The 25958-nt window shown below is 38.1% G+C and overlaps 1 protein-coding gene across 24 annotated transcripts in view; it reads right to left on the reverse strand.

Moving 5' to 3' along the window:
- The window catches only part of Rims1 (regulating synaptic membrane exocytosis 1), a 480632-nt gene that overhangs the window by 55730 nt on the left and 398944 nt on the right, over positions 1 to 25958 (reverse strand). For 12 of the 24 annotated variants that reach the window (XM_076557945.1, XM_076557944.1, XM_076557932.1 and 9 more), the window contains one exon: positions 11236 to 11468. The exons of 6 other annotated variants lie outside the window; for them this stretch is intronic. In XM_076557945.1, the coding sequence (XP_076414060.1) occupies positions 11236 to 11468 (233 nt within the window). The remainder of the gene's footprint in view (positions 1 to 11235; positions 11469 to 25958) is intronic. 6 more of the 24 variants (XM_076557934.1, XM_076557931.1, XM_076557929.1 and 3 more) reach the window with 1 other exon arrangement.

Raw genomic sequence — 25958 nt, forward strand, 5'->3', positions numbered from 1 at the left:
TCCAACGTGACCTAATACATTCATTTAGGGGAAACAGTGGAGAGAGCCAGACAAGACACAGCCTAGATCACTCTCTTGTAGATTATCCTAATTGACATACACAAAACTTCAAGGAGTCCATGTATTCTATCCAGTGTGTGTAGAGGGTACCATAAATAAGCAAGACCTGTTAGCTGAGGCTAGAGTTCATGTTTAACTAGATCTTGAAAGTATCCTGGACTGAAAGAATTTTAAAATCCCTGGTTTGAAAAAGAAAAACCCACTCAAATATTAGATCTGAACTTGGTACCACACACCAATAAACAAAGTAACTTTTTCTGAACCACATTCATAGGCCACAGTCCCTAACCTGGTTTTGCCTGTTGTTCTTTTAGTTGGGTCTTAAGAAGATGACATCATCACCACTATCAAACACTTGCTATATGTCAGTCACCTTGCTCCACTGTAAACCAACATTTTCATTTAATCCTCATTCTAGTTTCCTGAAATAGAAAGCATTTACTCCATTTCACCATTGAAGAAACTCTCTTTGAGGGAGCCTTTTATTTTATTTTATTTTATTTTATTTATTTTTGTTTCTACTAGATCCTTCTCCATACATTTTAAACTTACTAAAACAACTGTAATGATTTATTTTTTTTACCTGCAGATGATCCTTAAATAGCCCTAGAAACCTGTCCAAGAGATCACTAAATTTCCACACAATCAGAATGTATAAACATGGCTTGTTCCCAGAAAGCATCACGCGCTTTTTCTTCCATCACTGCCTTCTTCTCTCTCCCCTCCCTCCCACCAGCTTTCAGACACAAAAGCTTTATTCTCAGCCCCTAATCTGTCACGGACTCATCCAATTCATCCCCAAAGCACCCTGGCACTTGACACTCTAAGCAATCTTTTTAAACGGCCTTTGTTTTTAAAGCAAAGAACCATAAGATAATAGAACAAAAATAAGTGTGATCAGCCTACAGTTGTTCAAAAGAGAGTCATAACAAGTTTTGTAGTGAGCAGAAACACTCAAATGGGAGTCTAGTCAAGTGGTTAGCTTTACTCGTACCTCTAAGGAACTGTGGCCTTGGACAAGACCCTTGACCCTGTAAGATGGTAGTCATACTAACAGGGCTTAGGGACATGTTTTGAGACTGGATAAATAAAAGTGAAGTAATTGAAAATTAATATAGATGTAGCGATTGCTCAATAAACCTTAGTTATTAATGATGATGATTTTATCAATATTCACACAAACTATAAAAATTTCACTGGCAATATTCACACTGAGTATTTAACTAGTAGTAACATTGTATATATCTTCATTCTGCTTTTCTGTTTTAAACATGTAAACATTAATAAATAGACAAAACTATCTTTAAGATCATCCTATTAAATGAAGATGCAACAATATCAATAATCTACTTAAATATTACAAAACTGTCCATCTATGTAAATACGACACACAAATTTCTCAGTCCCCTCTTCAGCTACGCAAAAGATCATGTCCAGTTTGAGGTTGACCTCATGTTAAAAAATTACCTTAGTCTATTTACAAAGATTGCTACCACATGCAATTGGTTGATTTCTGAGTATTGTACTTTAAAGACACCTACCAAATTTACTTTAATCCTCAAAATCCTCAGGTACGAGTTCATTATAAAAAAAAAATCAATCTTATTCTAATCAGTTTTTTTCCCCCTCTTAAGCCAATCTCCAAGTCTATCTACATCTTAGCCAAACTGAAAATTTATAGTTGAGGGCAAGGAAAAGAACAAAAATAGAACAGTGGGAGTGTGTTTGAAAATACTACTCCTTATTAGGACATGTCCTCTGAAGATGAGTTACTAGAGCTGAATTGAACCTCTATTAACAGTAGTGGATTCCAGAGCCAGACAGCAACAGTAAATAAAGGAGCCCGTGCTTACATTCATCTGATGGTTTTGCAGGCTGGAGATGTGTTTCTGGCACCATCATTCCAGGTTCAGGAAACAAAGCACACAAAACAGTATGTTCCTTAGAATGTTTTCTTTCCTCACGCAGTTCAATGAATCAAGCCAACAAAGCATGTTTACAGAACTTAAATTTAAGTGAGGTTTTCATCCACAGTAGCTTCCAATTTCTGTTTATTTTTTTTAACTTTATTTTGTAAGTGCTTTTGGCCTCTTCTGTAAATAATTATTGGATTTAAGAAGTTTTTTTTTTTTTCTTTAAAGCCCTCAGAGATGATTTTAGCCTTTCATGCCAGCACTTATAAACTTACTTTGGTAAAGATAAAAAGACAGAGCTTCTACACAACTCAGGACTGTACTTAAGACAGAGAGGGTGTGTGTTAGCCTAGGGTACTTTGAAGCCCAGAGACTGGTGCAGAGTGCTTTATTTCCCTCAGGTAAAGAAAGTGTGTGTCTTGGCAGGAGCTCACACAACTTACTTTATGATTGCTTTCTCTCCCTCCAGGGAAGAAAACTGAATGAAGATTAGCAGAAGGGGATTTCATATTCTCAGCATTTTCTAGATGTAATTTCCATCTAGGGACACTGATATTCTTAAAAATGATCTCCTGACCTCTTAGGGGCATCAACTAACTCAAGCACCATTTTCTGGGGTGTGAGTTGTACTTCCAGTGGGTAGAACTCAGGCAATTTTGTTACTTCCCACTTATAATTTCATCTTGAGAGTTCACCCCTATGCAGTGGGAAATCAGAAACTGATTGACTGATTTTTGAAAAAAAAAAAATCCCTCTAAATCCATTGAGAACTCCCTCGAATATTTGTTTTTCAAAGGGAAAATATTCTTGTAGCATACTGGATACTGCTTACTGTTTTATTCCATTATTAGATCTCTTGAAATGTTTCATTCTTTTGATTACAATGAAATGATTGTTTTCTTTCATAGAGATAATTAGCATAAAAAGATAAAGTCTTTTAAAATCTTATTCAAGTTATGAAGGAAGAGTTGATCATTGAAATAGGGTTGGAAAATAGGCATCTATTGGTTTTTCTCCAGTAAGAAAAATATTTGGGCTACTGAGAGTCAAACTAAATAGTAAATAGCAACCAAAACAGATGAACTTGCAAAATAAGTTCAAGAGTCTAGACCTCAGGCTTGGAGTACAGAATGATGGAAAATCCACTTAGCATGCTCAAGTCCCTAGGGTCTATATGTCCATCACTATCTTGAAAAATCATTTTCATTGCCTACTCACCATCATATTTTATCCCCTAGCCACAAAGAATACAATAATACGATCTTAGGAATCTTGGGATGATCTTTAATAAATCACTGGAGTGACACTGTGGGTGCTGGGTGGGGGGAGGGCAATTGAAAGATAAAGATAACAACAACAGCAGCAAAGAGCTTGGGATGTAGCTCAGAGGTGCAGTACTTGTCTAGTGTGTGTTTTGAGGCCCTAGGTTCTGTCTTTGCTGTGGCGGTTCAAATTTATAATACCAGCACTTAGGAGAGTGAGGCAGGAGGAATGCCCTGAGTTTGGGGCCAGCCCGGGCTCTGTAGTGAGTTCTGGGTCAGTGCAGTCTACCATGAGGCCCCATCTCCAACATCACAACAAAATAAAAACCAAACAGACAGTACTGTGAACTGGCGGCCTGTTGGGATGGGTGATACCTGGGAAAGTTGGTTTTATGTTGGTTTATTTTGAATTTATTTTTCTGAGGGTCTGCATGATCTTGGCTCAAAAGAACTACAGTGATGTCCAGCAACACATGTCATTTGTACCATTTAATTTGTTCCAACACCCCCTCCATCTCCACTGTCTCCATGCGCTGTACCACGTGAGCACTGACCGAATCAAAGACATCTCTGACTTACGCTCCACCAGTTTTCAATATTGTGGATGCAATGTTTCTTTACATTGGCCCTGTCTTCCAGAAGTTTGACTATTTATTTACTTATTATTTTATTTAGTGGATTTTATCTTTTCTTCACTTTATAGAGAGGTTATATTTTATTTTTTACAATTCATCCTGAAAAGATATTAAGCTTTCTCTCAATCTGAAAGTCACCCATACATAGGAGAGAGGTAGAAAGAGAGTGGAGTATCGCTTCCTGAGTTACAAAGGGCAGTGAATTAAAAACTTCTTAGTAAGTGGTGGTAGAAATGAACAAGATGAGCTGGCCACTCATTCATTATAGTCACCATTGTTTGTTTATTTTTTAATCCCTGAACTCATCTGGATGCACAAACTTCAGAGATGATGGGGATGCCCCATGACACTCACTGTAGCCCCGTCATTTTGAATTATTCCCACGTGTGCCATTTCCTACCCTACCTCCTTTATCTCTACACGATTGTCATCCTGATTCTAGAGTGGAAGAGGAGGAGAAATGATGGTTGGGGAGAGAAATGAAGGAGAAAAGAAAGTGTGGGGTGATCTCGCATTTGTGTAAAAGCCTGTGCCTGACTAGAGGTGCCCTCTATGCTCACCGTCATTTGTTCGTCTAAAACTAAGTCAGGAGAAAGGATTCAGCCCCTAAATTCTGAGGTCCCCTCTCAGTCTCTAGTCACTTTCGGATTCTGTAAGACTACCAAGCTTCTCTTCAAGCTCACAGCTTCCTTGCAGCTCCTCATCATGCATTTGTTTCCCAGATCCCGCTGCCCCCTACTCTACCCCCTACTCTATTTCCCACATTGTCGGCGGCTCTTTCCTCAACACTTGTCATGGCCTGCGGATGGCATCTTGTATTCTGGCAAGCCCACTTTTTCAGCTGAGTGCCTTCATTTTTTCATTTTTTTTTTATTTTATTTTTTTTTGCCATTTCCAAGGTGACTTCTCCAGCTCACTAAAACACAATCTCACATTCCTTCCATTAGTCTCCACCTGAGCTCATTCACACAGGATGTTCCTCGGGGGCTTTCTGGGCCAGTTTTCCCATCAGTGTCCACAAGTGCAGCTGTCTTTCTTCTGTTCTGCTACTGAAAAATACCCACCAACCGGTGAGCAAAGTCTATTATGTGGCTTTTAAAGCCCAACCTCGAGTCTTTCCCCAACATAACTTAAAAACAATTTTTAGTGTGTAAGAGGTACTGAACATTGGATTCAGGGATTTATATGTGCTTGATAAACATTCTACTACTGGGTGACACCACTAGTTTTTTTTCTTTAAGAGTATTTTTGAGTTGTTTAGGAAGGTTTGAACTTATTCCCTACCCCTGACAAGCCTTTCCCTGTGACCTTCCTACCTTAGTCTCCCAGATTACAGTTCTCTACCACCAAGTTCAGCTCCAGTATAATTCTTTTATATTATTTGTCATAGAAAAAGCTTACCTTCCTGAACTGAGATTGGTTTCCTGAAATATAAATACAGTTGTAGACTTATTCCAGTATTTTTCCTTTCCTTTCCATAAGATCACTAACTTTTTACTAGTTTTTGTAAAATTATTTTATGATTTCTTACTGTGAGGGATTTCACAAAAAAGAGAGAGCCCGAGAAAACCTTAAAGGAGGCAATAGTAAAGGCTGGGCAGTGGTGGCACACGTCTTTAATCCCAGCACACGGGAGGCAGAGGCAGATGGACCTCTGTGAGTTCAAGGCCAGCCTGGGCTACAGAGCAAGCTCCAGGACAGGTACCAAACCTACACAGAGAAACCCTGTCTTAAATACGAGAGAGAGAGAGAGAGAGAGAGAGAGAGAGAGAGAGAGAGAGAGAGAGAGAGAGAGAGAGAGAGAGAGAGAGAGAGAGAGAGAGAGGAGAGAGAGAGAGAGGAGAACAGTAAGTATGTCAGGTCAGAAAGAGCAAGAGGGAAGGCATTGGGGACTCTGGTCAGAAGTGGGGTTCAATCCATAGTGACAGAAACCCTGTGCTAGGGTCTTTTTGTAATATAAAATGGGAGAAATATGTGACCATAAGGTTTGCCTAAGATCATATTCTTCTACTTAGGAATGAGTGTAGGACATTTTCAAGTCACTAAAATTTTTATGTGCATTTGAAACTTTTTTCTTCTCATATATATGTGTTTTATTTTGCTCACAGAAATTGGTTCCCAGATGCTGGGTTTTCAGCAAGGAGACACTTGTGAATATTAAAATGATGGTGGTCAAGGACAGTTAGAGAGTCTTGAACAGAGTCATGAAAAAAGGATCTTGGTATGGGGGGGGAGGAAATTCTGTTGAAGTGGAATATTGAAAACTATCATTAGAGAAGCACAGAGATGGTCTCTAGTACACTCTCATTTCCACCTTGGTATTGACTCTTGGCTTTGTGAAAACGATAGCATAATGATCAAGCCCTGCAATATTTTCACCACCCATTCACAAAGAACAGAATCCTCTTAGAATGCAGACAAAGGGTAACTTAAGGAAGATCTCTCGGCAATGAACAGAAAAACAGGTGGTGGTTTTACTGAGTGTTGGAACAACCATTTATCCACTCTGTGTGCTGTCAGCCTGGGAGACACAGAGCCTTGCCGGCGTGCCTTCTCATTCCCTGTGACAGCACACAGGCATGAAGCTGGACATTATGGTTGGCACCACTGAGTACTTTCACACACCCAGTTCATGTGTGTGTCATCTGAATGACTTCCTTCTGAGCAGGATTCTTGTCGGTGCTTTTTCTACTTCCTCATTTTCCCTTTTATATTATTCTTTTTATTTTTAAGGTTATAAAATAATTATATCATTTCCCCCTCCCCTTTCTTCCCTCTAAAATCTCCTATACAGTTCTCCTTGCTTTTTGTTTTAATTCATGGTCTCTTTTTTTCATTAATTGTCATTTTACACACACACACACACACACACACACACACACGTATGTATATATGTATATATATACACACATATACATTATTAAATATAATCTGTCCAGTCTATATAATGTTCCTTGTATGTCTTATTTAATACCCACTGTGCCTGACATAATACCACAGAATGATAAATACCCTGCTTAGAAATCATACACTTAAGGTATCATTCTTATTTAACCCACAATCTAACGTGTTTTTTTTTTTTGTCTTGAAAAGAAACATTTTATTAGAATTAAAGAAACTGTTTTTATGGTTTTACGTCCTACGGACATTATTTTCCCATACTCCCATGTGACCTGGGCTGACCTGCAACCCGCCCTCTGTATCGATGCTGGGAGTATAAGTCCTCATGATCATGCATGGCTTTCCACAAGATTCTCATGCTTCTATAGAGAACAACTGAGTGTCCCCCATTCCTAAAAGTTGGTGTACTCTTGAGACTCATTAACATAATTTCAACAGCGTTTGTATGAATCTTCACAGATCTGTGGTCTGTCCATAGTAACGCTTTCATGTACGAATGAGAAAAGAGTCCCTCCAGGTGGAGTAACAGTTGGCTTGCAAGTAAGGACACAAATTCTTAAATCACATAAGTTGCATTACTAAGCCAACATAAGCTTAAATCCCTCTCCATTCTACACCAGGCCCTAAATTTATGTGAATTATATTCAATTCCAAAATATTTCTTGTCCTGGCGCTTTTAAATATAAAAAATTACTTTCTTTCACTTCTTTACATACTTCACTCAAATTTAGATAATGTTTGACCAAGAGCTTTATTCTGATTATAATAATTTTTTTTCTTAAATTCCATGAAAATTGGTTTTTAGCTATATGTGATTAGCTGAAGGCATTAAGCATTACTTGTTCCTAAATTCACTATTTGGAATCCTCTTTGTTTATATTATTCTATTCTTATAAAAAATACTATATTATTACAAGTTTTTTTCTGCTTTAATATTTAATAATGTTGTGGAGTGATTATAAATTTAATATTATTAAAAATTGAAATGGTCTATCAGAGTAAGTACTTATGTAATTAAAGTTCATATATTGTAAATGATATAAAGAATTAATATCATTTATGTACTAGCACAATTTATTTATACAAATATCTGTTAAAATTATGAAATGTAAATTGCAATTTAATATAGGCACAACATATTATTGAATTGTGTATTTATGTACATTTTCTGTGATCTATGATATTTTGAAAATAATTTTACTTGATTATTAACACAGATCTAAAATACTCTTATGTTGCTATAGAAACAAAACCAGTAACTGATGCACTTGAAACCAATCATTCCAGATGGGGCTAAGGTCCATTTCTGAGTGCTTCACATTTTCCAAACTGTCTGTCATCTGTGGCAATACAGACTTGAACATCTGTAATCCAGGCTCACTGCAAGAAGTCCTAAACCCAAGTTTTATTTCTACAGTAAACACAATTAGACATTTATATTAAATACAAGTCCTATGTTGTTTTTAATGCATTAGTAATATGCATTGTCTCCTTGCCACCATCAATCAATTCACACCGTTACAAAATCTTTTCTAACTATTCCTGTACCTGAAGTCTCTCTGAAATCCATCTCTAGTCAAATATTAATGGTTTTATTTTACAGCAAAGAAATTCAAATCAGTAATACTAGACTTGAGACATATGAACATGTAAGGACGAAGTTATGGTAGTCCTGGAGAAGTGTTTAGAAGAAACTTTAAAAAGACAAAAATGTTCTATAAGATTTAATTGCAAAATTTTAATTTTATTACAGCTTTTATTACAAAAGCTGCCAGATTCTTTAAAGAGTGGGTTAAAAATCGAGAGATGAGGAAATCCCAGCTTGCACAAAAAGGAAATTAAAAGGAAGTAGTAATGGTCGGGCAAGATGGAACCCAGAAGTATAAATCAAATGGCGATGGCAGAACATGGCACCGTAAATAGAGCAATTGCTTACAATTTCAGTGAATCCCACAGGAGGGACAAAATGTCATTACTGAGGGAGAAGAAACCATGGGCACAGGATGGGAGAAGAAGGAAAACGGGCTCTGTCCGAGGTCAGAGGATCGAGAACAGAGTGTTCCCAACATTTGCCATGTGCTTTTAGCAAAATCAAGATGAGACTTAAGGGCACACTATTAGAGCCATTAAAGAGTTGATGTATTTATTAATTCAGGTAATACTTTTTAAGAAAATCATAAAAATTTTCACCTGGAAATCCCATAGGAGGATGCCCAGTCCAGTGGCCTGTTGGTGATAGGGCAAATGGGCAGTAAGGGAGGCAGTGAGGCAGAGATGTTTGCCATTTTGTCTTCATAATCCAGTATGCTTTTTGCACCAATTTATAGCAACTAAATCTCGTAAAGCAGTGTACTACATAGAAGTTATTAATAACGAATGCCTCTTGGAAGGGAGGTAATACGTGGAAGCCAATACATGACCGCAGTTGTGATCAAATGTAAAGGAGTAAAGCAAAGGGAAGTGTTTCTGTAAGGTATTGAAACCTATTATTTACAGAGATGCACCTTAATAGGTTCTATGTAAATTTAAGAAAATAATTTTCACCTGGTAAAAGAGCTAGCTAGAGGGAGGAGGGAGGAAGTCATAGAGAGAAAGACGGGTAGGGATTAGGAGCGAGGTGGTCAGGACAAATAAATACACACACACACACACACACACACACACACACACACACACACACAGGCATACACATACACAGAAAAAAAATGAAAGAGAGACACACACACAGAAATGAAAGAGAGAGACACACACACACACAAAAGGAATGTTCCCAATCTGTAGCATTTCACACAGGCAATAAATACAGGCTTCTTTACATGGCATTAAAGAACATTTGCACTCTATCCAAGTGATAACATTTTTTCTTTAAAAAAATATTAGTAGCTGGATGTGGTGGTGCATGCCTTTAATCCTAGCACTTGGGAAGTAGAGCCAGGTGGATCTCTGTGAGATCTACTATATAGATCTCTATGTAGCAAGTTCCAGGACAGCCAGGACTATGTACGGAGACTCTGCCTCAAAAATATTACCTATTTTGTCTGTGTTCCTGTGTTTTTCGTGCACATTCACGTTGGTGCACACATGCCAGGGCATGCAAGTGGAGGTCAGAGAGCAACCCACAGAGTTTCCTATCCATCTATCATGTGCACACTAGGGAGGAAACTCAAGCCATCAGACTTTGGCTGCAAGTACCTTTACCAGCTGACCCCCTCACCCCCAGTTTAAAGTCTGACGATCAAAGCCAAAGTCTTTCTCTACACTTCACAGGGCAGGGCATAAGTACACAAAGGCCAGTCAGGAAGGAGCACCACCATAAACAAGGAACTACTGCCTGCTCAACTCTCAAGAAAGCCAACACCAAGGAAGACAAATGGTCATCCTTAACACAGAGACGAGCAACTTGGTTCACCAAGACGCTAAACGGTCTCGGCTCTTTCTGTTCTCTGCAGTTTCAGACATACTTCTGCTCCCATAGATTGCATGCACAAGCTCAGAAGTCTTCCAATTTATTTGTCTACATAACCCAACAGAATGTTGCTTAATATAGATATTCTAGAGTGCCAAGTGAGCTTTAAGATTTCATGAAAGCCTTCCTATGTAAGTAGATGTTGTGACCACAGGATATTGTTATTGAGGAAAAATGGGAGCAACAGTTATAATTACAGGAGGAAAAACAGGCTGGCAGGTTAAATTGTTTCACAATTTCTCTTACCTTTCCTTTGACTTAATATTTAGCATAGTGATGATTTATGTAGTATACAAAAATCAAATATGAAATTTTAAGCAATGCTTTACTGTATTTTGAAATGAAAGAGTCCCCTTGTTTAGATGTGTGCACATACAAGCACACCCTCAGGATACAATTCTTTTAAGATTTTAAGCCATAGAAAATGCTTGAAACACACATTTTTATTAAAACATCCTTTGCATGAATCCACTGACCCATTTTTCTAAAGTAAAAACTGCCTCTGGGTTTCCACTTGCATTGAAACTGTAACAAACAGAGCTCAATTGCATCCACACAGAACCTTGAAGACTATACTTCAAGTTGCACAACTGACCTTTTCCACAAAAAGTACAGGCATCCATTGCCTCAAAGGCACGCAAGTGCATTAAGGAACGTTTTTTGAAACAAAGAATTGTGTTGCTTTTCTTGTATAGGAACCAATTTAGATGTCAAATACTTCTTTGCATTTCCTTGCATATTTGTAAACATGGCTTTTACTATTATTATTATTTTAACTTAAAGGAAAGTACTTGATCACTTTATAGGCTAACAAACAATACCTTCTTCAGTGAGCTGAGCAGAAGAAAAAATAAAGACCACACATTTAGCAGATTTTCAGACACAGAAAAGAGAAACCGAATACACACACAATCCCATCTCACATCCTGGCATGAAGACCACAGCGCAGGCATCTCCAGCACAACCCACATGTGTGCTGTGGAGAGCACTGTACTCACCTGTCTGGCTGAGCTGAGATGTGCTTCTACTTCTCCGCGATACGATGGCGACCACTTTGGCACTCAGGCTGGATCTGCGCTTCTTTCCGCCTGCTCCAACGGTCCCCACAGCTGTGTCTGACTGGCTGCCATCATTATGCTCCAGTGTGTACATCTCTCCACTTACACTGGTGCTCTTGATGATGGCTCTTCCTGAAGTCATCCGTCTGCCTTGCATTTTGGGGGTAAATGAACTATATTTACAAAGTAAAAACATATATGCATCCATAAATTACAGGTCAGCATAACTGAAACTATAAAACTAATTTATTTTTGAAATAATCCAGACACATCTTTCTTTTTTTAGGTGAAAAGAGCCAGCTGAGTAGTCGCCCTACTATATACATGTCCAGATCACATCATTTTTCTTCCTAAAAACAGATCCATTTTATGTGCATGTGTGAGGGCGACAGAGAGGACCTGTGTGTGCACCAGGTGAGAACCAACCTCAGTCCCTCATGTTTGTATGTCAGCCACTTTATCAGCTGAGCCACCATCCTAATCACTCGCTAGTTTTTGTTTTTGTCTTGTTTTAAACACACTCCATCCAATGGTTTTCAAGTCTCTCTCTTTGGATTATTTTTCATTTTATCGTAAGGTATAGCAGGTATTATATAGTGTTATTATAGTAAGGAATGAACATGTATCTGCTTTCTCCTTACTATATCCACAAATGAAATTCTATTATAGCTCTCAACTTAATTTATATTATAGCTTAATTTCTATCATCGCTCCTGACTTTTCAGTAAAAAATATAATTTCATTGCTCCTTGACCTCAAGTTCAAAATGTCGTTTCACCAACAGCAGTACTGCGATACTCAAAGCATCCCTCCCTTAGGTCATGGGGAAGTTTAAAGTTAAATAACTCTTAGCATATGCCCACTGTGAAAATATATGTAGAATGAGCTGGGAGAGTTCAAAACTTTTTCATGAATATTTGATTATAGCAGTGCAATATTTTGCAATGCTGACAGATGTTTATGAGATGACAGAAATTGGGGCAGCAAGTGTTACTATTCGAGAGATCTGCATTAAGAAGTTATGGTAAGTGATTCTGTTAAAAAAAAACAAACCCAAACTGAGATTATTTCTCCTTGAAATCCAAAATATTTGCTTAAATACTTGCAGTAATTTTTGTATAAAGATGTCTATGGCTCTCTAGAAGTCTTGGAACACCTCTGGTATTCAATAGAGCGGTTAGGCTTTCTCAGTTCTACTGACCTACCACCATAATCAGTCAGATTCATGAATACAAGTTCAAGACTTTAGTAGAGATACACTTTCTATGCCACCCTGCCCCATTTCTTAACTTCATTCATTCTGCTTCTGTTGCTCTCCACAAAGTGATGGTATGCCCTTATTGCCGAAGACAACAACTATAAAACTCACTGAACATGGAGAAGCCAAGTTGGTACATATCTAGAGCCTTCACCCTATTGGCTAGTGTTTGTGCTCCTGGAGGCAACTCTGCGCTTTATCAAAGGGGGGAGGTAAAACCCAGTTACAAACCTTTGGTCTACGATGGTGACCCGCCTGCAAGATGCGCTGGTGCAATAGTGGCAATAAGCTTGTGGGAGTCACCAAACAACATCTGATCTGATTTAAAACCCACTACATGAGATAGAATTCTGTCTCCAACATGCTCAGGTAGCCAAGAACCTGAGACTATTATAGACAGAGACCTGGGGGAAAGTCAGATACTATTGTTTTGCTAAAGGAACACAGAAGTAAAATGACTCCTAGAGATACTCTGCCATCCTCAGATCAGTGTCCTGCTCAGCATTTATCAGAGGAACTTTTTCGTGCAGTAGATGAGAACAAATACTAAGACCTGCAAATGGACAATGGACAGAGAGTCAGAGGCCTTGGAACACTCAGGCCTCGGACCACGTGATCTTAGCCAAAAGGCTGAGAAGTGATGAATTAATTTCTTTAATGAAAGTTGAGAGCAATAATATAATTCCATTTTATGGACATAATAAAGAGAAAACAGATACATGTTAATTTAATTGACTGAGCTCATTTAATTGAAAACCTATTATCAATTAAGAAAACTAGGTTGTCTCTCTCCAATCACTTCTCTTGGGTCTCAGGGAACCATGTGGAAAGGGAAGTGGAAAGAGGGTGTGGGGTAAACAAGGCCTTCTAAACACAGAAGGACTGACATACATGTGAACTCACAGAGACCGTGACAACATGAACAGGAGATCCACAGGACTGGGCCGGATCAGTCCCTGTGCTCAGAGGTGGAGGGGACACAGTCCTCCATCCCTGTCCCTAGCCCAGAAGCTTTCTTTGATTGAAAACCACTCCAAAAGAGCCTCACTGGGTACACAGATCACTCTTAAGGGCAGGCTCCATGACTAGCAGTAGATGGCCAACACAAAATGTACTCAATGGCATTTTTGTGGGTTGTCTCATAATGATTTACCAGGGCTTTTCTTTTCCCTTACATGTCCTTTGTGTATATATTGTGTTTTTTGATGTGTTTTTATAGGGCTTGTGTGTGTGTGTGTGTGTGTGTGTGTGTGTGTGTGTGTGTGTGCGCGCGCGCGCGCGCGCGCATCTACACGAGCTTCTTGTGCTTTTTCTTTGGCTCTTTTTTCTGTTTGTTTTGCACTACTCTTCTTTGTTTTTATTTTATCTTATTATAATACTTTAGATACCTTTAATGTTCTAATGGGAGAAAAAAAGGGTACGGATTTTGATGGATGGACAAGTGGAGAGGATCTGGGAGTAGTTTGGCAAGGGGAAACCATAATCAGAACATACTGTATGAAAAAAAATCTATTTTCAATAAAAAAAAGCTAATCCATCACTAATGTATGCTTGTATCCTTTAAGATAAATATGAAAGACTATTGCTGTGCAAAGCTCTTTAGAGTCTTACTGCATGCTAGTCCCATGGTTTATAGTTTGTACTGATAAAACTAAGGTCTGATCTTATACTTTGCACAGACTGTATACCTTCCCACTGATGACTGACTTCATTTCCAAGCAAGAAGTGAAAATGTGATCCATAAACATTCAAATACCCTGTGATATAATTTGCCTTTGCAGTCAAATAAAAGCTACACCTTTCTGTGAACTTCATTTAATTCCAACTAGTTTTTAATATTTCTCTTCCAGGAGTTCTCTATACATCTCCCTCACCTCTTGTTACCTTTACTGACTTGTGCTAGGCTTGTTCTTATCGCGTTGCCAACACTGGCTACCAAAGTCACCACTCTAAGGCAGAAAACCAGGCTTTTCTCGACCTAGTGCACATTATCCAGATTTGAAGTCATATTTGCAATTGTTCTCTCATTCTAGCCTTTTATGTCCTGCAATGACTGTATGCACATGAGCGCATGCACAAGCCCGTGTGCCTGTGTGTATAATTACACAGGCTTCTGAGATCATCCTCATGCTTTCTGCTGTTCCGTTGTTTTTCTCTTTAATGAGCTAATGAAAGGATTATCATTTTCATCTGCTCTTTCTTATCTGAAGTCCCCACCTTGAAAATTTGTTTTAAAAGTGTGGAACTCCCATCAAACATGTCTAAATGTAATACTCACGCTAATTCAGCGGAGATGTTCACGAAGGGCATGTGAGAAGCTTGCTCACCCTAGCCTTACCTTCCCTCAGTCTCACCATCTGGTGCTGAAATAGAGCATCTTCTGTTCTCCTTTAACTACCTCTGACTTTCAGTCTGTGCTTTTGGATTAATTTTGTTTTAATTTCCAGTTCTTGGTGAGGGGAGCTCTAATTATGCTTTGTTAGTGACTGCTAGTAACATTTCAATTTGTTATTGATGACAAACAGTGGATATATCTGTAGATGAAGACTTTTGGATACCAATGAGCAAGGACACATTGATGGTTGGTTGGTAGATGATGGAAAATCAGGCTTGTTAGCTTCCTGGTTGGTCTGCCTTTTTGCATACTAGGAAAAATTCATGTTGCAAAAAAAACAAAAAACCATCTTGTACACTGAATAGAGAACAGTCCTATGAAGCATTATATTGGGTTTTGGTACAACAGATATGTGACAAAATGAAACTTGTTATTATTTTCATGAAAAATCATCTTTTGTGTATGAGTGTTTTGCCTGTAAGATGTTAGGCATTTTTATGCCTAGTGCCCTCAGAGGTCAAGAGGGCATTGAATCCCCTGAAGCTGAAGTTACAGGTGGTTGTAAGCTGTCACGTGGGTGCTGGAAATTGAACCAGGGTCCTCTGGAAGAACAGCCAGTGATCTGCTGTTCACCAATGAGAAACAATCTTAATTGTTCATAAAAATCATTGTACAATATGTGTGTTTCGGGATACTATTCAAGCAGATGCACATTAGATAGCAAGGTGCCCTACATTTAACAGAGGTTGTTTTGTGATCTGTGTAAGTTAATATCTATCTCTATAATTCCAACATAAACAACTGAAGAGTCTGCATAGAGGAAATAGACAGAACTTCAAATGCTTTGAATATTTTTAAAGTAAAATCCATTCTTGAGAAACTGCTGGCTTAGAAGAATTTCAATACAAGGATTGAAACCTGCAAAGTGTAGATGTCAATAATTTGATGATTTTTAACTAAAGAGGTTTATGAAACTATGCCTAGATTTTGTGTCACATCAAGAGGATAGTTATAAATGAAAACAGGCATCAATAAGTACTGATGAGAATCTGGAAAAACTTTTAACACAACATTGTTAGTGGGAATGTTAAATGATGGTAGTGTTTTGGAAACACTTTGTCATTAGTTATATTTGGAGTTTCATATGAATTAAAATTTCCACTTAAAAGTTAAACAAAGTTATCATACGATCCAGCGATTTTATTCTCAGAATTTCCCTCAAGATAAATGAGAACATATATTCACACAAAGCCATACATGTGTATTGAAAGCATCATTATTCAAAACACTCAAGTGGAAGCAACTTAAATGACCACCCTTTGATGGGAAAATAAAATGAGGTGTACCCCACAATGGTGTATTATCAACTACAAAATAGAATGGACTACTAATGGATGTTAAAATACAAAGTCAGAAACATTCTATATGGAAGAAACTAGGGAAAATGCCTGTGCATCGCAAAAACTTATCTCAGTAATATGTCTAAGAGTGAAAAGAATTTAAAAAAATCTTCAGATCAATGGTTTTACATAGAGGAGGGAGATTTTGTAAACTGTGTTATGAATTTACTTCGAAGATGATGGGATTTACACAATCAGAAGTGAGTATTCCTTGTCTAACCTAAAAATATGCACTAAAAATACTGATGCATAGTTTAAGAACGAATTTTATAATATCTCAGTTTAAAAGTAAATAGCCTTATATCTTGCCTAGATTTTGCCAGTGTGTATATAATACAAGTACAAAATGTTATTTTAGTAATATGTAAGTTAATTTTCTCTGGAATTCTTTTCTAAGTAATTATACAGCAGCTTTATTTCTTAAATAAATTAATATGTATTCAAATAATGTTTCAATATTATGGAAAATGGACAATGACATATTTAATTTGAGCTTTCAGTGTGGAAAAATTCCTTTGACAGTCTAATACATAAATTGGTAAGCATATGTAGAACAAACAAGGAGAAAGCCATCACATGGAACTGGCCTGTTTCTCCTGTGGCTGATGGATATTTGAACCATAGGAAGTAACAAGGCCAACTTGGAACTTAGCAGAGCCTTGAGGACTTCATGAAGTGAAGCTGGATGTGATAATGCATTACTCCTATTGTAAGATATTGTATACACAAATATATGTATATATATATGTGCATATGTAGGAGATGTGGCATGCTGTAAGTACAAAATGACAAGGCTAGTAGAAAATCTGAACAAACATTTAATCATATGGAAAAATGTCATTAGAAATAACAGGATGATTCTGTATAATTTTTAGGAAAAATAATGCTATTAATTAAACTCTAAGATACCATCCATAGTTTCATGGATCATTAAATTTATAGAAGAAATAATAATGATAATGTATAACTGAGAGAACAATTCCAAAAATTTTTAAAAGACAGACAAAAGTAATAAAAGACAGATAAAAGTAAACGTGAAACATCCCAAATTTACTGTCCATAACATAAGTGAAAAGACGTTTTGTTCCCTAGAGATAAAAAGACTAGTGGACCATTTAAGATAATCTAATTTCCACCTTTCCATGACAGATTTTTGTTGCATTCTTCCAGTGTAAGAAGGCTGATGCAAACGCTTGTGACAGATAAAATATAGGAACCGAGATCTCCTCTCAGAAGCTATGATGCTTTGGAACACACAGACCTATGAAAAATAGTTCCGTTCTTAAGTTTGCAACAGCATATTTAGAATAAAAATAATATAGAATATATAGGAAAAAACTAAATTAATTCTGTAAGAAAGAAAAGAATGAATAGCAGTTTCCTAATCTGTAGAAGCAACACACATGAAACTTGCCTTGCATCTCTCCTGTGGATTACAGAAATATGGATCAAAGACAGACAGAGGGTCATTGTGACTTCATGGTAAAATACAGAGAGCAGTAACACAAGGCATAATAAACAGCTAAGGCTGCAATGTGCATATATTTGCAGTACTGTTTGCAATGTTGTTGAAACTCAGTAAGAGAAATTGTTTCAGTCCTACATTAAGTTTATAATGCCATATGCATCTCTAATCATATATTGGAGATAGGAATAGGAACCTGCTGATCAATCTTAGGAGGTCACATCCAGGTGTCCAGCTGATAAATTCCAGAAGATATAACATGTGGACTGATGGTTGATAAGCCACATATACCAGAATGCCTCCTGAAAGTCAGTTCAGAATAATATCTGGGGGCGCGCGGGGGTGGGGGGTGTACTCAGATCAACTTAGATGCAAGCCTTTCAAATAGACCAAATCTTCAGGCACAATGGTCTTTTAATATGCAATGAATCTCACCCTCACACATATCTAAATATTGGTTGATAACACAGAGCTACAAGTAGCCTTTAGGAGTGTCGTCTTTCACTCTATTTATTAAGTTGTTCCTAAATCTTATTTGTTTATAGACATTTCATGTTACATAATATTATATATAATGATACATTATGAATTCTATTTCCCAGTGTTTGCGACTAGCACATGAAGACACAATTGCTTTTTTGTATATTGACGTTGGCTGTATACAAAGGCTTTGCTAAAACTGACCTATTAATTATACCAGCTTATCCTTCTTAATTTCTTGTATTTTGTGTATTTATAAACATTTAATTAAAAAAGTTTTAATTCATTTACAATCTCCACAGCTTTCATTTAGTCTCTGGCTATATATGACAATGGCTGAATAGTAGTGGTGTGTACCTGGCTCCAGGGAGGAAATGCTCCATGCTGTGTTATTGGGTGCTATTAGAATTATTTCAGATTAACCTTTAGCCTCACAGTAAGAAATGCTGTTTCCTGGTTTTCTAAGAAGGCATTTTTATTTATTGTTTTTTGAGACAGAGATTCACACTGTAGCCCAGAATGAGCTAAATGTCACTATGAAGCTCAGAGTGCCCTTGAATTGTGGTGATATTTTATATCACCAATCCCAATAAAGCTTATCTGAAGATCAGAGGAAAAAGTCAGTCACTATATTAAACATAGAAGTCAGGCAATGGTAGCACATGCCTTTAATCCTAGCATTCGGGAGGCAGAAATTCATCCAGATCTCTGTGAGTTCAAGGCCACACTGGGAACAGAGCCAGGCATGGTGGCACACACATTGAATCCCAACACTAGTTAACCATAAAGGTTTGGAGGCCTGTATAGACAGACAGGAAGTGACAGAGCTAGGCAGGAAGAGGGAGTGATGTAGCTGGGCAGAGAGAGGAAGTGAGATGGCAGGGACAGAAAGGCATATAGGTGTGGCTATACAGGAAGTAGCTCTCTTTGGCTGAGGATTTCCAAGTAGTAAGATCGAGGATGGCTTCTTTATGCTTTTCTGATTTCTTAGTTTCTATAAATATCTGGCTCCAGGTTTTGTTTTTTGTTTTTTTTTTTTTAAATAAGACCATTTAGTAATTCATCTTACACTTGAACTCTTGATCATTATCTACCTTCAGCTTCCCAAGTGCTGAGTGCTCAGATTATCACTGTGATCCAAAACTAGCTGTCAGATTTCATTTCATCTAAATGTGTGTGTGTGTTGGACTTGATCGTATACTTCTTTTATAACCATATTCATTAGCTAGGGGATATCCACTGAGATGAACATTTTACTTCTTTCAATTTCATCATGAATTATATAGAATGTTAATGCAATTTTGTGTTTACTGCTAATGTATTCTACTATTCTTTTTCTTTTGCTCTCTACCCCTCCTCCCAGTCTTTATCTAGATTATCCAGATCTGTCTGATGGCACACACCAGCCAATTCCCACAGAGAAAGGGACCCCATTCCACCTCCAACCACATAAGAGCCCTGACCCTCCAAACAGACAGGTACACGGGCTCCTGCTCTCCTCTCCACCTTGGGGCATCTGTCTCTTTGTGTGCTTTGCTCTGAATGTGCATTATTAGCTTTTCTCATTTCATGCTATACATATTATTTATTTGTATTTACATTTCTCTCTTTTTCTCAATCTCTCTCTCCTTACCAGTTTGTTTTCCTTACATTGTTGGGGATTGAACCTAGGATCTCATATATAGTAGTCAAGCATTCTACTATTGGGCTATATCCTCACTTCCAGGTACTTAGTTCTGTTGCAATTATTGAAACACCTGGAGGCAAGAGGAAAGTCTACTACTGGCCATTAAGTTTTATCTACCCTCCCTATTTATTCTTCCATATCTTTTTTGCTTAAATTCGAAATTGCATTACTTTACAGGTGTTCCACTATTAGTACCTTGATCATGGGTTTTCTACTTTGATGATTAAAATATGCATTCTGAGTTACTGGATTCTTCTTCAAATTATACTTTTTGCTCTTTTCAGAATAATGGAAGGACTGTACAGGAGTGAAACTCCATTACTCCTCCCTCATAGTGATAGGAAGTAAAAGACTCAATACACAATTAATGTGGGATCACAGTGCACAAAATACACTGTGTCAAAGAAGGTGGTAAGGTGAGGTGACATTCCTGAGGTTGTCTTTTGACATTCACTTGCTCACTCACCTGCTCCACACATGAACATGCAATCATTTTACACACACACACACACACACACACACACACACACACACACACACACACACACACACACGATGGAGAGGGGACATGGATTTGACCCTTTATAAGACAGGGTCTCTCACAGCCCAGGAACACATCAAGTAGGCTAGGCTGCCTAGCCAGAGAGCTTCTGGGATCTTCTTGCCTCAGTTTCAGGAGAGCTAAGCCTGCAAACACTAAGCCTGCAAACATATGCCACTATGACCGGATTTTTGTTATTGCTGTTTGTTTTTCAAGACCAATTCTCACTGTTTAGTTCAGGCTTGTCTGGAACTAAAACTCACTATGGAGTTGAGGCTGTCATGGAACTCAGAGTGCTGGGATTAAAGGCATGTGTCACCCTGCCCTTTTCAATGCCCAGATTTTAACAAAGGTGCTCCTGGTGTTTGAATTCAGCTCCTCTTGCTTTGGAGACAAGAATGTTAGGACTGAGTTTCCCCAGTCTCAACCCTTTCTAAATTCCCCATAGGAAAACAAAGGTGTTTATCTCAGCCCGCCTGTCTTTTGAGGACCTCCCAGTTCCTCTGTCTTCCCCTCACCCAGCAGTCCTTGGAATCTCTGCTTGTCCTGCTGCTCTTCAGTGCTGCATTTGCTTGGTTTATGGAAAACATTCCCTAGGCGTGACTAACTCACTAGCCAAAGGAAATCTACAGCAAATACAGGCCAGCTACCACTTTCTCTGTCAGTTCCTCAACAGGAACTGCCCTTTGTTCATCCCCATAAAACCAGGGCTCTCTGCTCAGGTTTCATTTCACATCCTTCCACAATGGAAGTCACCCTCAGACCAAAATGGGGTTCATACAGCACTTACCTTGCATTTTCCTTTATTTCCAATGTTTGGATCACCTCAATTTACTATTTTGTTGCTTACAAATTCTTTTTTTCTTTCTTTTTTTTAAATTTTTTGAGACAGGGTTTCTCTGTGTAGCTTTGCGCCTTTCCTGGAACTCTCTTTGGAGACTAGGCTGGCCTTGAACTCACAGAGATCTGCCTGCCTCTGCCTCCCGAGTGCTGGGATTAATGGTGTATGCCACCACCGCCCGGCACAAATTCTTTCTACCAGTTTTTTTCTTTGCTCTTGCTTGCTGTTTATAGTTTTATGCAATCTGCCACAAGCTGTATTATCATCCCTACTGACTATGCCACTGGACTGCTCTTTTTTTTTTTTTTTTTTCCAGCAAGGGCAGAATTATTAGACCAGCTGTATTTTCCATGTAATTTCCAGATCATAAGTAATGAAGACCTATATCGCACAGACTCTAGCCATGCCTTTCTTTCTCCTTTCTCTCTTCCTTTCTTTCCTTTTGTTTTGCTTAGTTTTGAGATTGTAATTTAAAAACATCATTTCTTCCTTCCCTTTCTTCCTTCCAAACTTTTCCAATAACCCTCCCGAGGACTTCCCTTCAAATTTAAGGCCTCCTTCTTCATCAATTGTACTGAATTGCTCTCATCAGGTGTCCTGACTCTTCACAGAGTGACAGACCTGCCCTTCTTCACCTGGAGTCCAAGTCTTCTGTAACTCCTAGGGGTAAGGCACTGTTCCCAGGTGTGGCAGGGCTAAACTCTTGTTAATATCAGACACTAGCCAGGTACTTTTGTTGGACTTTTCTTTTTTTTTAAGATTTATTTAATCTATCTATCTATCTATCTATTTATTTATTTATTATGAACACAGAAGAGGGTGCCAGATCTCATTTAAGATGGTTGTGAGCCACCATGTGGGTGCTGGGAATTGAACTCAGGACCTCTGGAAGAGCAGTCGGTGCTCTTAACCTCTGAGCCATCTCTCCAGCCCTTGTTGGACTTTTCAAAGCTGTGACATTTATTGTGGTGAATTCTACATTTTATTTAATACCTGCTTAGAACATCTGTTCCTGACATTTCTGCTCATTTTAATTTCAATTTGTCTAACTCTGGAAGCTGATTCGTTTTAATTTTTAGCTTAGGGATGTGGGGGATTTTTTAGCTTTGGGTCAGATTAAGTTTTAAGTGTTTTCTTATAAAATTAGAGAGGCGAAATAAAAATCAATCATTTGTAACTTTAAATTTGTAGTTGTAAGGTATGCTCAGGTCATCAATTAGACATTGATGACTCATTTGAACCTGTATTCCAAATGGAACAACATGGATTCCACAAGGTGATAATTGCTTCTTACTGGGAAGAGATACAGAATAATCCTAGAAAGTGAAAGAACACAGTGGAGAAACAGTAGCTGGGCATGGCAACAGTAACAGAAAAGAAAATACATATGAACCCGGAAAGCTAAGGAGGAGGTCAGCCTTGTTAGTTCCAGGATAGTCACTTTCGGCTATATCATCTGCAAACAAGTATTCAACAAGTGACTGACTGTAAACAAAACAAAACAAAAAACAAAAACAAAAAAACAAGCCAAACAGAAAGAGCTCATTAGCTAATGCTCTCACTATCAGTTAGTGACATCACCAAGAAGAGGGCTGGAGATTGACACCTAAGTAGAAAGCAGTCTGTAAGGAAGGCAGGTTGCCTCACACTGTCCCGTCATGGGAATTCGGATTACAGAGTGCTCCTCATTCAACCATTACTAGCAGCTCTCTTTATCTCATGCCTGCTGTCCTCTCTGTGGACTAAAATCCTCAGTTGGAAGGAACTCCTTCTGTCCCCATCCCCCACATTACATCTCTGGCACTGCCATACCTGAATGGAATGGCAGAAGTCATAAAGGCAGCCCAGATGCTTGACAAAGATCCATCAGAGCTGAGCTTCATGATGGCTGCCATGTCACCTTTGGTTTTCATCTCCACCTGTTGCATACTTGAGGGACTTTTAATGTTTGTACAATTTGAGGATGTTGAATTGATGGAAAATTCCTTATGAATCATTTATGCCTTTTCCCAGGAATGTTGCTTCTAAGCTTCCCCCAACGGTCCTGAACATGCTTTTTTATGTTTTATGTCTCCCCCTGTTTTTAGGGAGACAGACTTATCTACCTGAAGGCCTTCCTTACACCTTGGAGGTTATGACACATAAAGAAGCCAGAGGTCTCTTCATGAGGCTATGAGACATTCTTTAAACGTCTGTCCCTGTACTTGCACAGAAACAAGATATTCAAAACAAAGTAAACTCATAAAAGTCAACAAAGGTTCGGTGGGCTAGAGGAATTGTCCACAGTTCAGATTATAAGCCACTTCCCACTGTACATTCAGACAATTATGCGGCATACAACTCTGCCCTACATAGAGACATATTGATGAGCAAAGTATGGAATGGAAAGATGATAAAAGAATAAGATGTCAGGACCTCCCTCTCTTAGAAAAGTTAGCTCATGCAGAACCACTCTAATGGCATATGAGCAAGGAACAATGGAATGCCAGGATTAGACATATAGACAAATTCTATAAAGATACAAATATGAACATTGCATTATGCCAGAATTTGAATGATAACTGCAGCAGTTTTAGCCTGGGGATTTTACCTGGGTGCTCTGACCACTAAGAGTTAACAATACACTGCTTGAGACATGGCAAAATGCTTGAGGTGGCTTGAAGATTTTGTTTTGGTCTAGTGTCCTTGAAGCAACCAAAGCTACCAGCTTGTCATATGCCTCTAGATTCTCAAAAATTAGGTTATGGGGCTAATGAATAAGAACGATAACTCTTTATTAGTGATGTTAAAACTTGTGGGAAAATGATTGGAAATGATAACTCCATTCTGCCATAGTTTATTAATGATGACTAAAAGATGAGCAAAAGGAAGTGAAACACATGTCCAAAATAAAAAATGATAGGATCTATATTTTGGAACATCATAAATGTATCCCTGCTCACTAAATTCTGTATAAATAAAGAAGCACTCTGGCTGTTAGTCAGTCAGGCTCTAAGATTCTCCTGACCACTATGGCCTGGCTCACTTCCTTCCCCTGCCAACTCCTTACATCCTCTGCTGGGACCTGTTCCACTGGGGATGACTCCCTGATGCTTCCTTTCTGCCCATCTCTCCTAAAATGAAACTAAGAAGTATCCCGTGTCTGATTCCTCCATTGCCACTCGTGTATCCATCCATCTTCAGACCCTGCCCTCATCCGGAGCTGGACTCCAGCACATTTCCTTTCTGCTTCCATCACTCTCATGACTCACTGTCCCATTTCTGCTGTGTCATCTATTTTCCAGCCTCAGCTACCGTCAGCTTGATACAATGTTCCTGGAGGTAAATTTCTCAAACACTAAAGATCTAAAGATCTAAGTTCCATTTTGGGAGGCAAGCTGTGCTGTGCTCTAGCAGTTGATTACTGCTTGGGATAAAGTCTCTAGAGATTTAATGCTTCTCATGCATAGCATGTATATGTTTTTTTTATTTATAACTTCCATTGTGTACAATTGTTTTAAAATGATGGAAACAGTGACACATCACCTATGAATATCTTTTCTGTAAATTATTTAGGAGATATGACGTAAATTACTTCATCTTCATGCATCTAGAAATGGGAGGAAGCTGCAAGTAGGGTGTGTTGGAAGATGAAACTGAGTTCATGAGAAATACCATGGATCAAAAGAGAACCAAAAGCAGGCCTGTCACCAGGTAATGAATGTGTTCATAGGCTGTTCTGGATCAGCAAGGTGTAATTCCAGGGTCATGATGGTATGAATCTCCTCCCCACATACGCCAAGATCATGAAGAACAACAGGAAGGACATGTGCCTAGACTAAGGGGACTCTGAGGCCCCATTTCTAATGACTGTGTTATTAAGAAACCTTCCAGAATGAAGATCTAAGAGGCATTAAAACAACGGCTTTCAAAAAACAAGTGGGTTAATATGATGTATTTAGTAGAAAATGATATGAATTAATGAAAAGAACCAATATAATAAAAACATCACATAACTTATTTAAGTGAGGAGGGTATTAGTGGAGCTAATGTGTGGGGCAGTCCCATTTATCCCTCCTATGAGGATGTACTGGTAATTATTGACTTTAAATTTACTATTAGCCAAACTTTAAACACTAAATTACCTAGCAGTGCCACAAAAAAAAAGAAAGATTAGCAGAATATTCCAAGAAAGGAAATGAAGGAAGAATAATTTCATTAAAACTAACTATGGAAACAGAAAAAAAATAAAATTTAAAAGAAGAAAATAAAGTAGTAAAAATAATTCTAAATCTATCAGAAATCAAAATGAATGCCCCACAAAATAAACAAACAAAAAATAGAGAACTAAATGTTGGAAAGACCAAGGTGTAGGGAACAAGCAAAAGTTCACAAGATTAAACTAATACATTTAATCACAGGAAAAATACTTTAAATGTTCTCATATAGAACAAATTTGATTTTAAAGCAAAAAGTATTATTAGGGATAAAGACATTTAAAATGTAACAATAAAAGTGAGATGAAACAAATGGTAACACATGAACTATGAACCAAAGGCTGAGGGGCCCCCAACTGGATCAGGCCCTCTGAATGGGTGAGAGAGTTGATTGGCTTGATCTGTTTGAGAGGCATCCAGGCAGTCGTACCAGGTCCTGTGCTCATTGCATGAGTTGGCT

This window comes from Peromyscus maniculatus, chromosome 21 (assembly GCF_049852395.1).
Source record: "Peromyscus maniculatus bairdii isolate BWxNUB_F1_BW_parent chromosome 21, HU_Pman_BW_mat_3.1, whole genome shotgun sequence".
Taxonomy (NCBI): domain Eukaryota; kingdom Metazoa; phylum Chordata; class Mammalia; order Rodentia; family Cricetidae; genus Peromyscus; species Peromyscus maniculatus.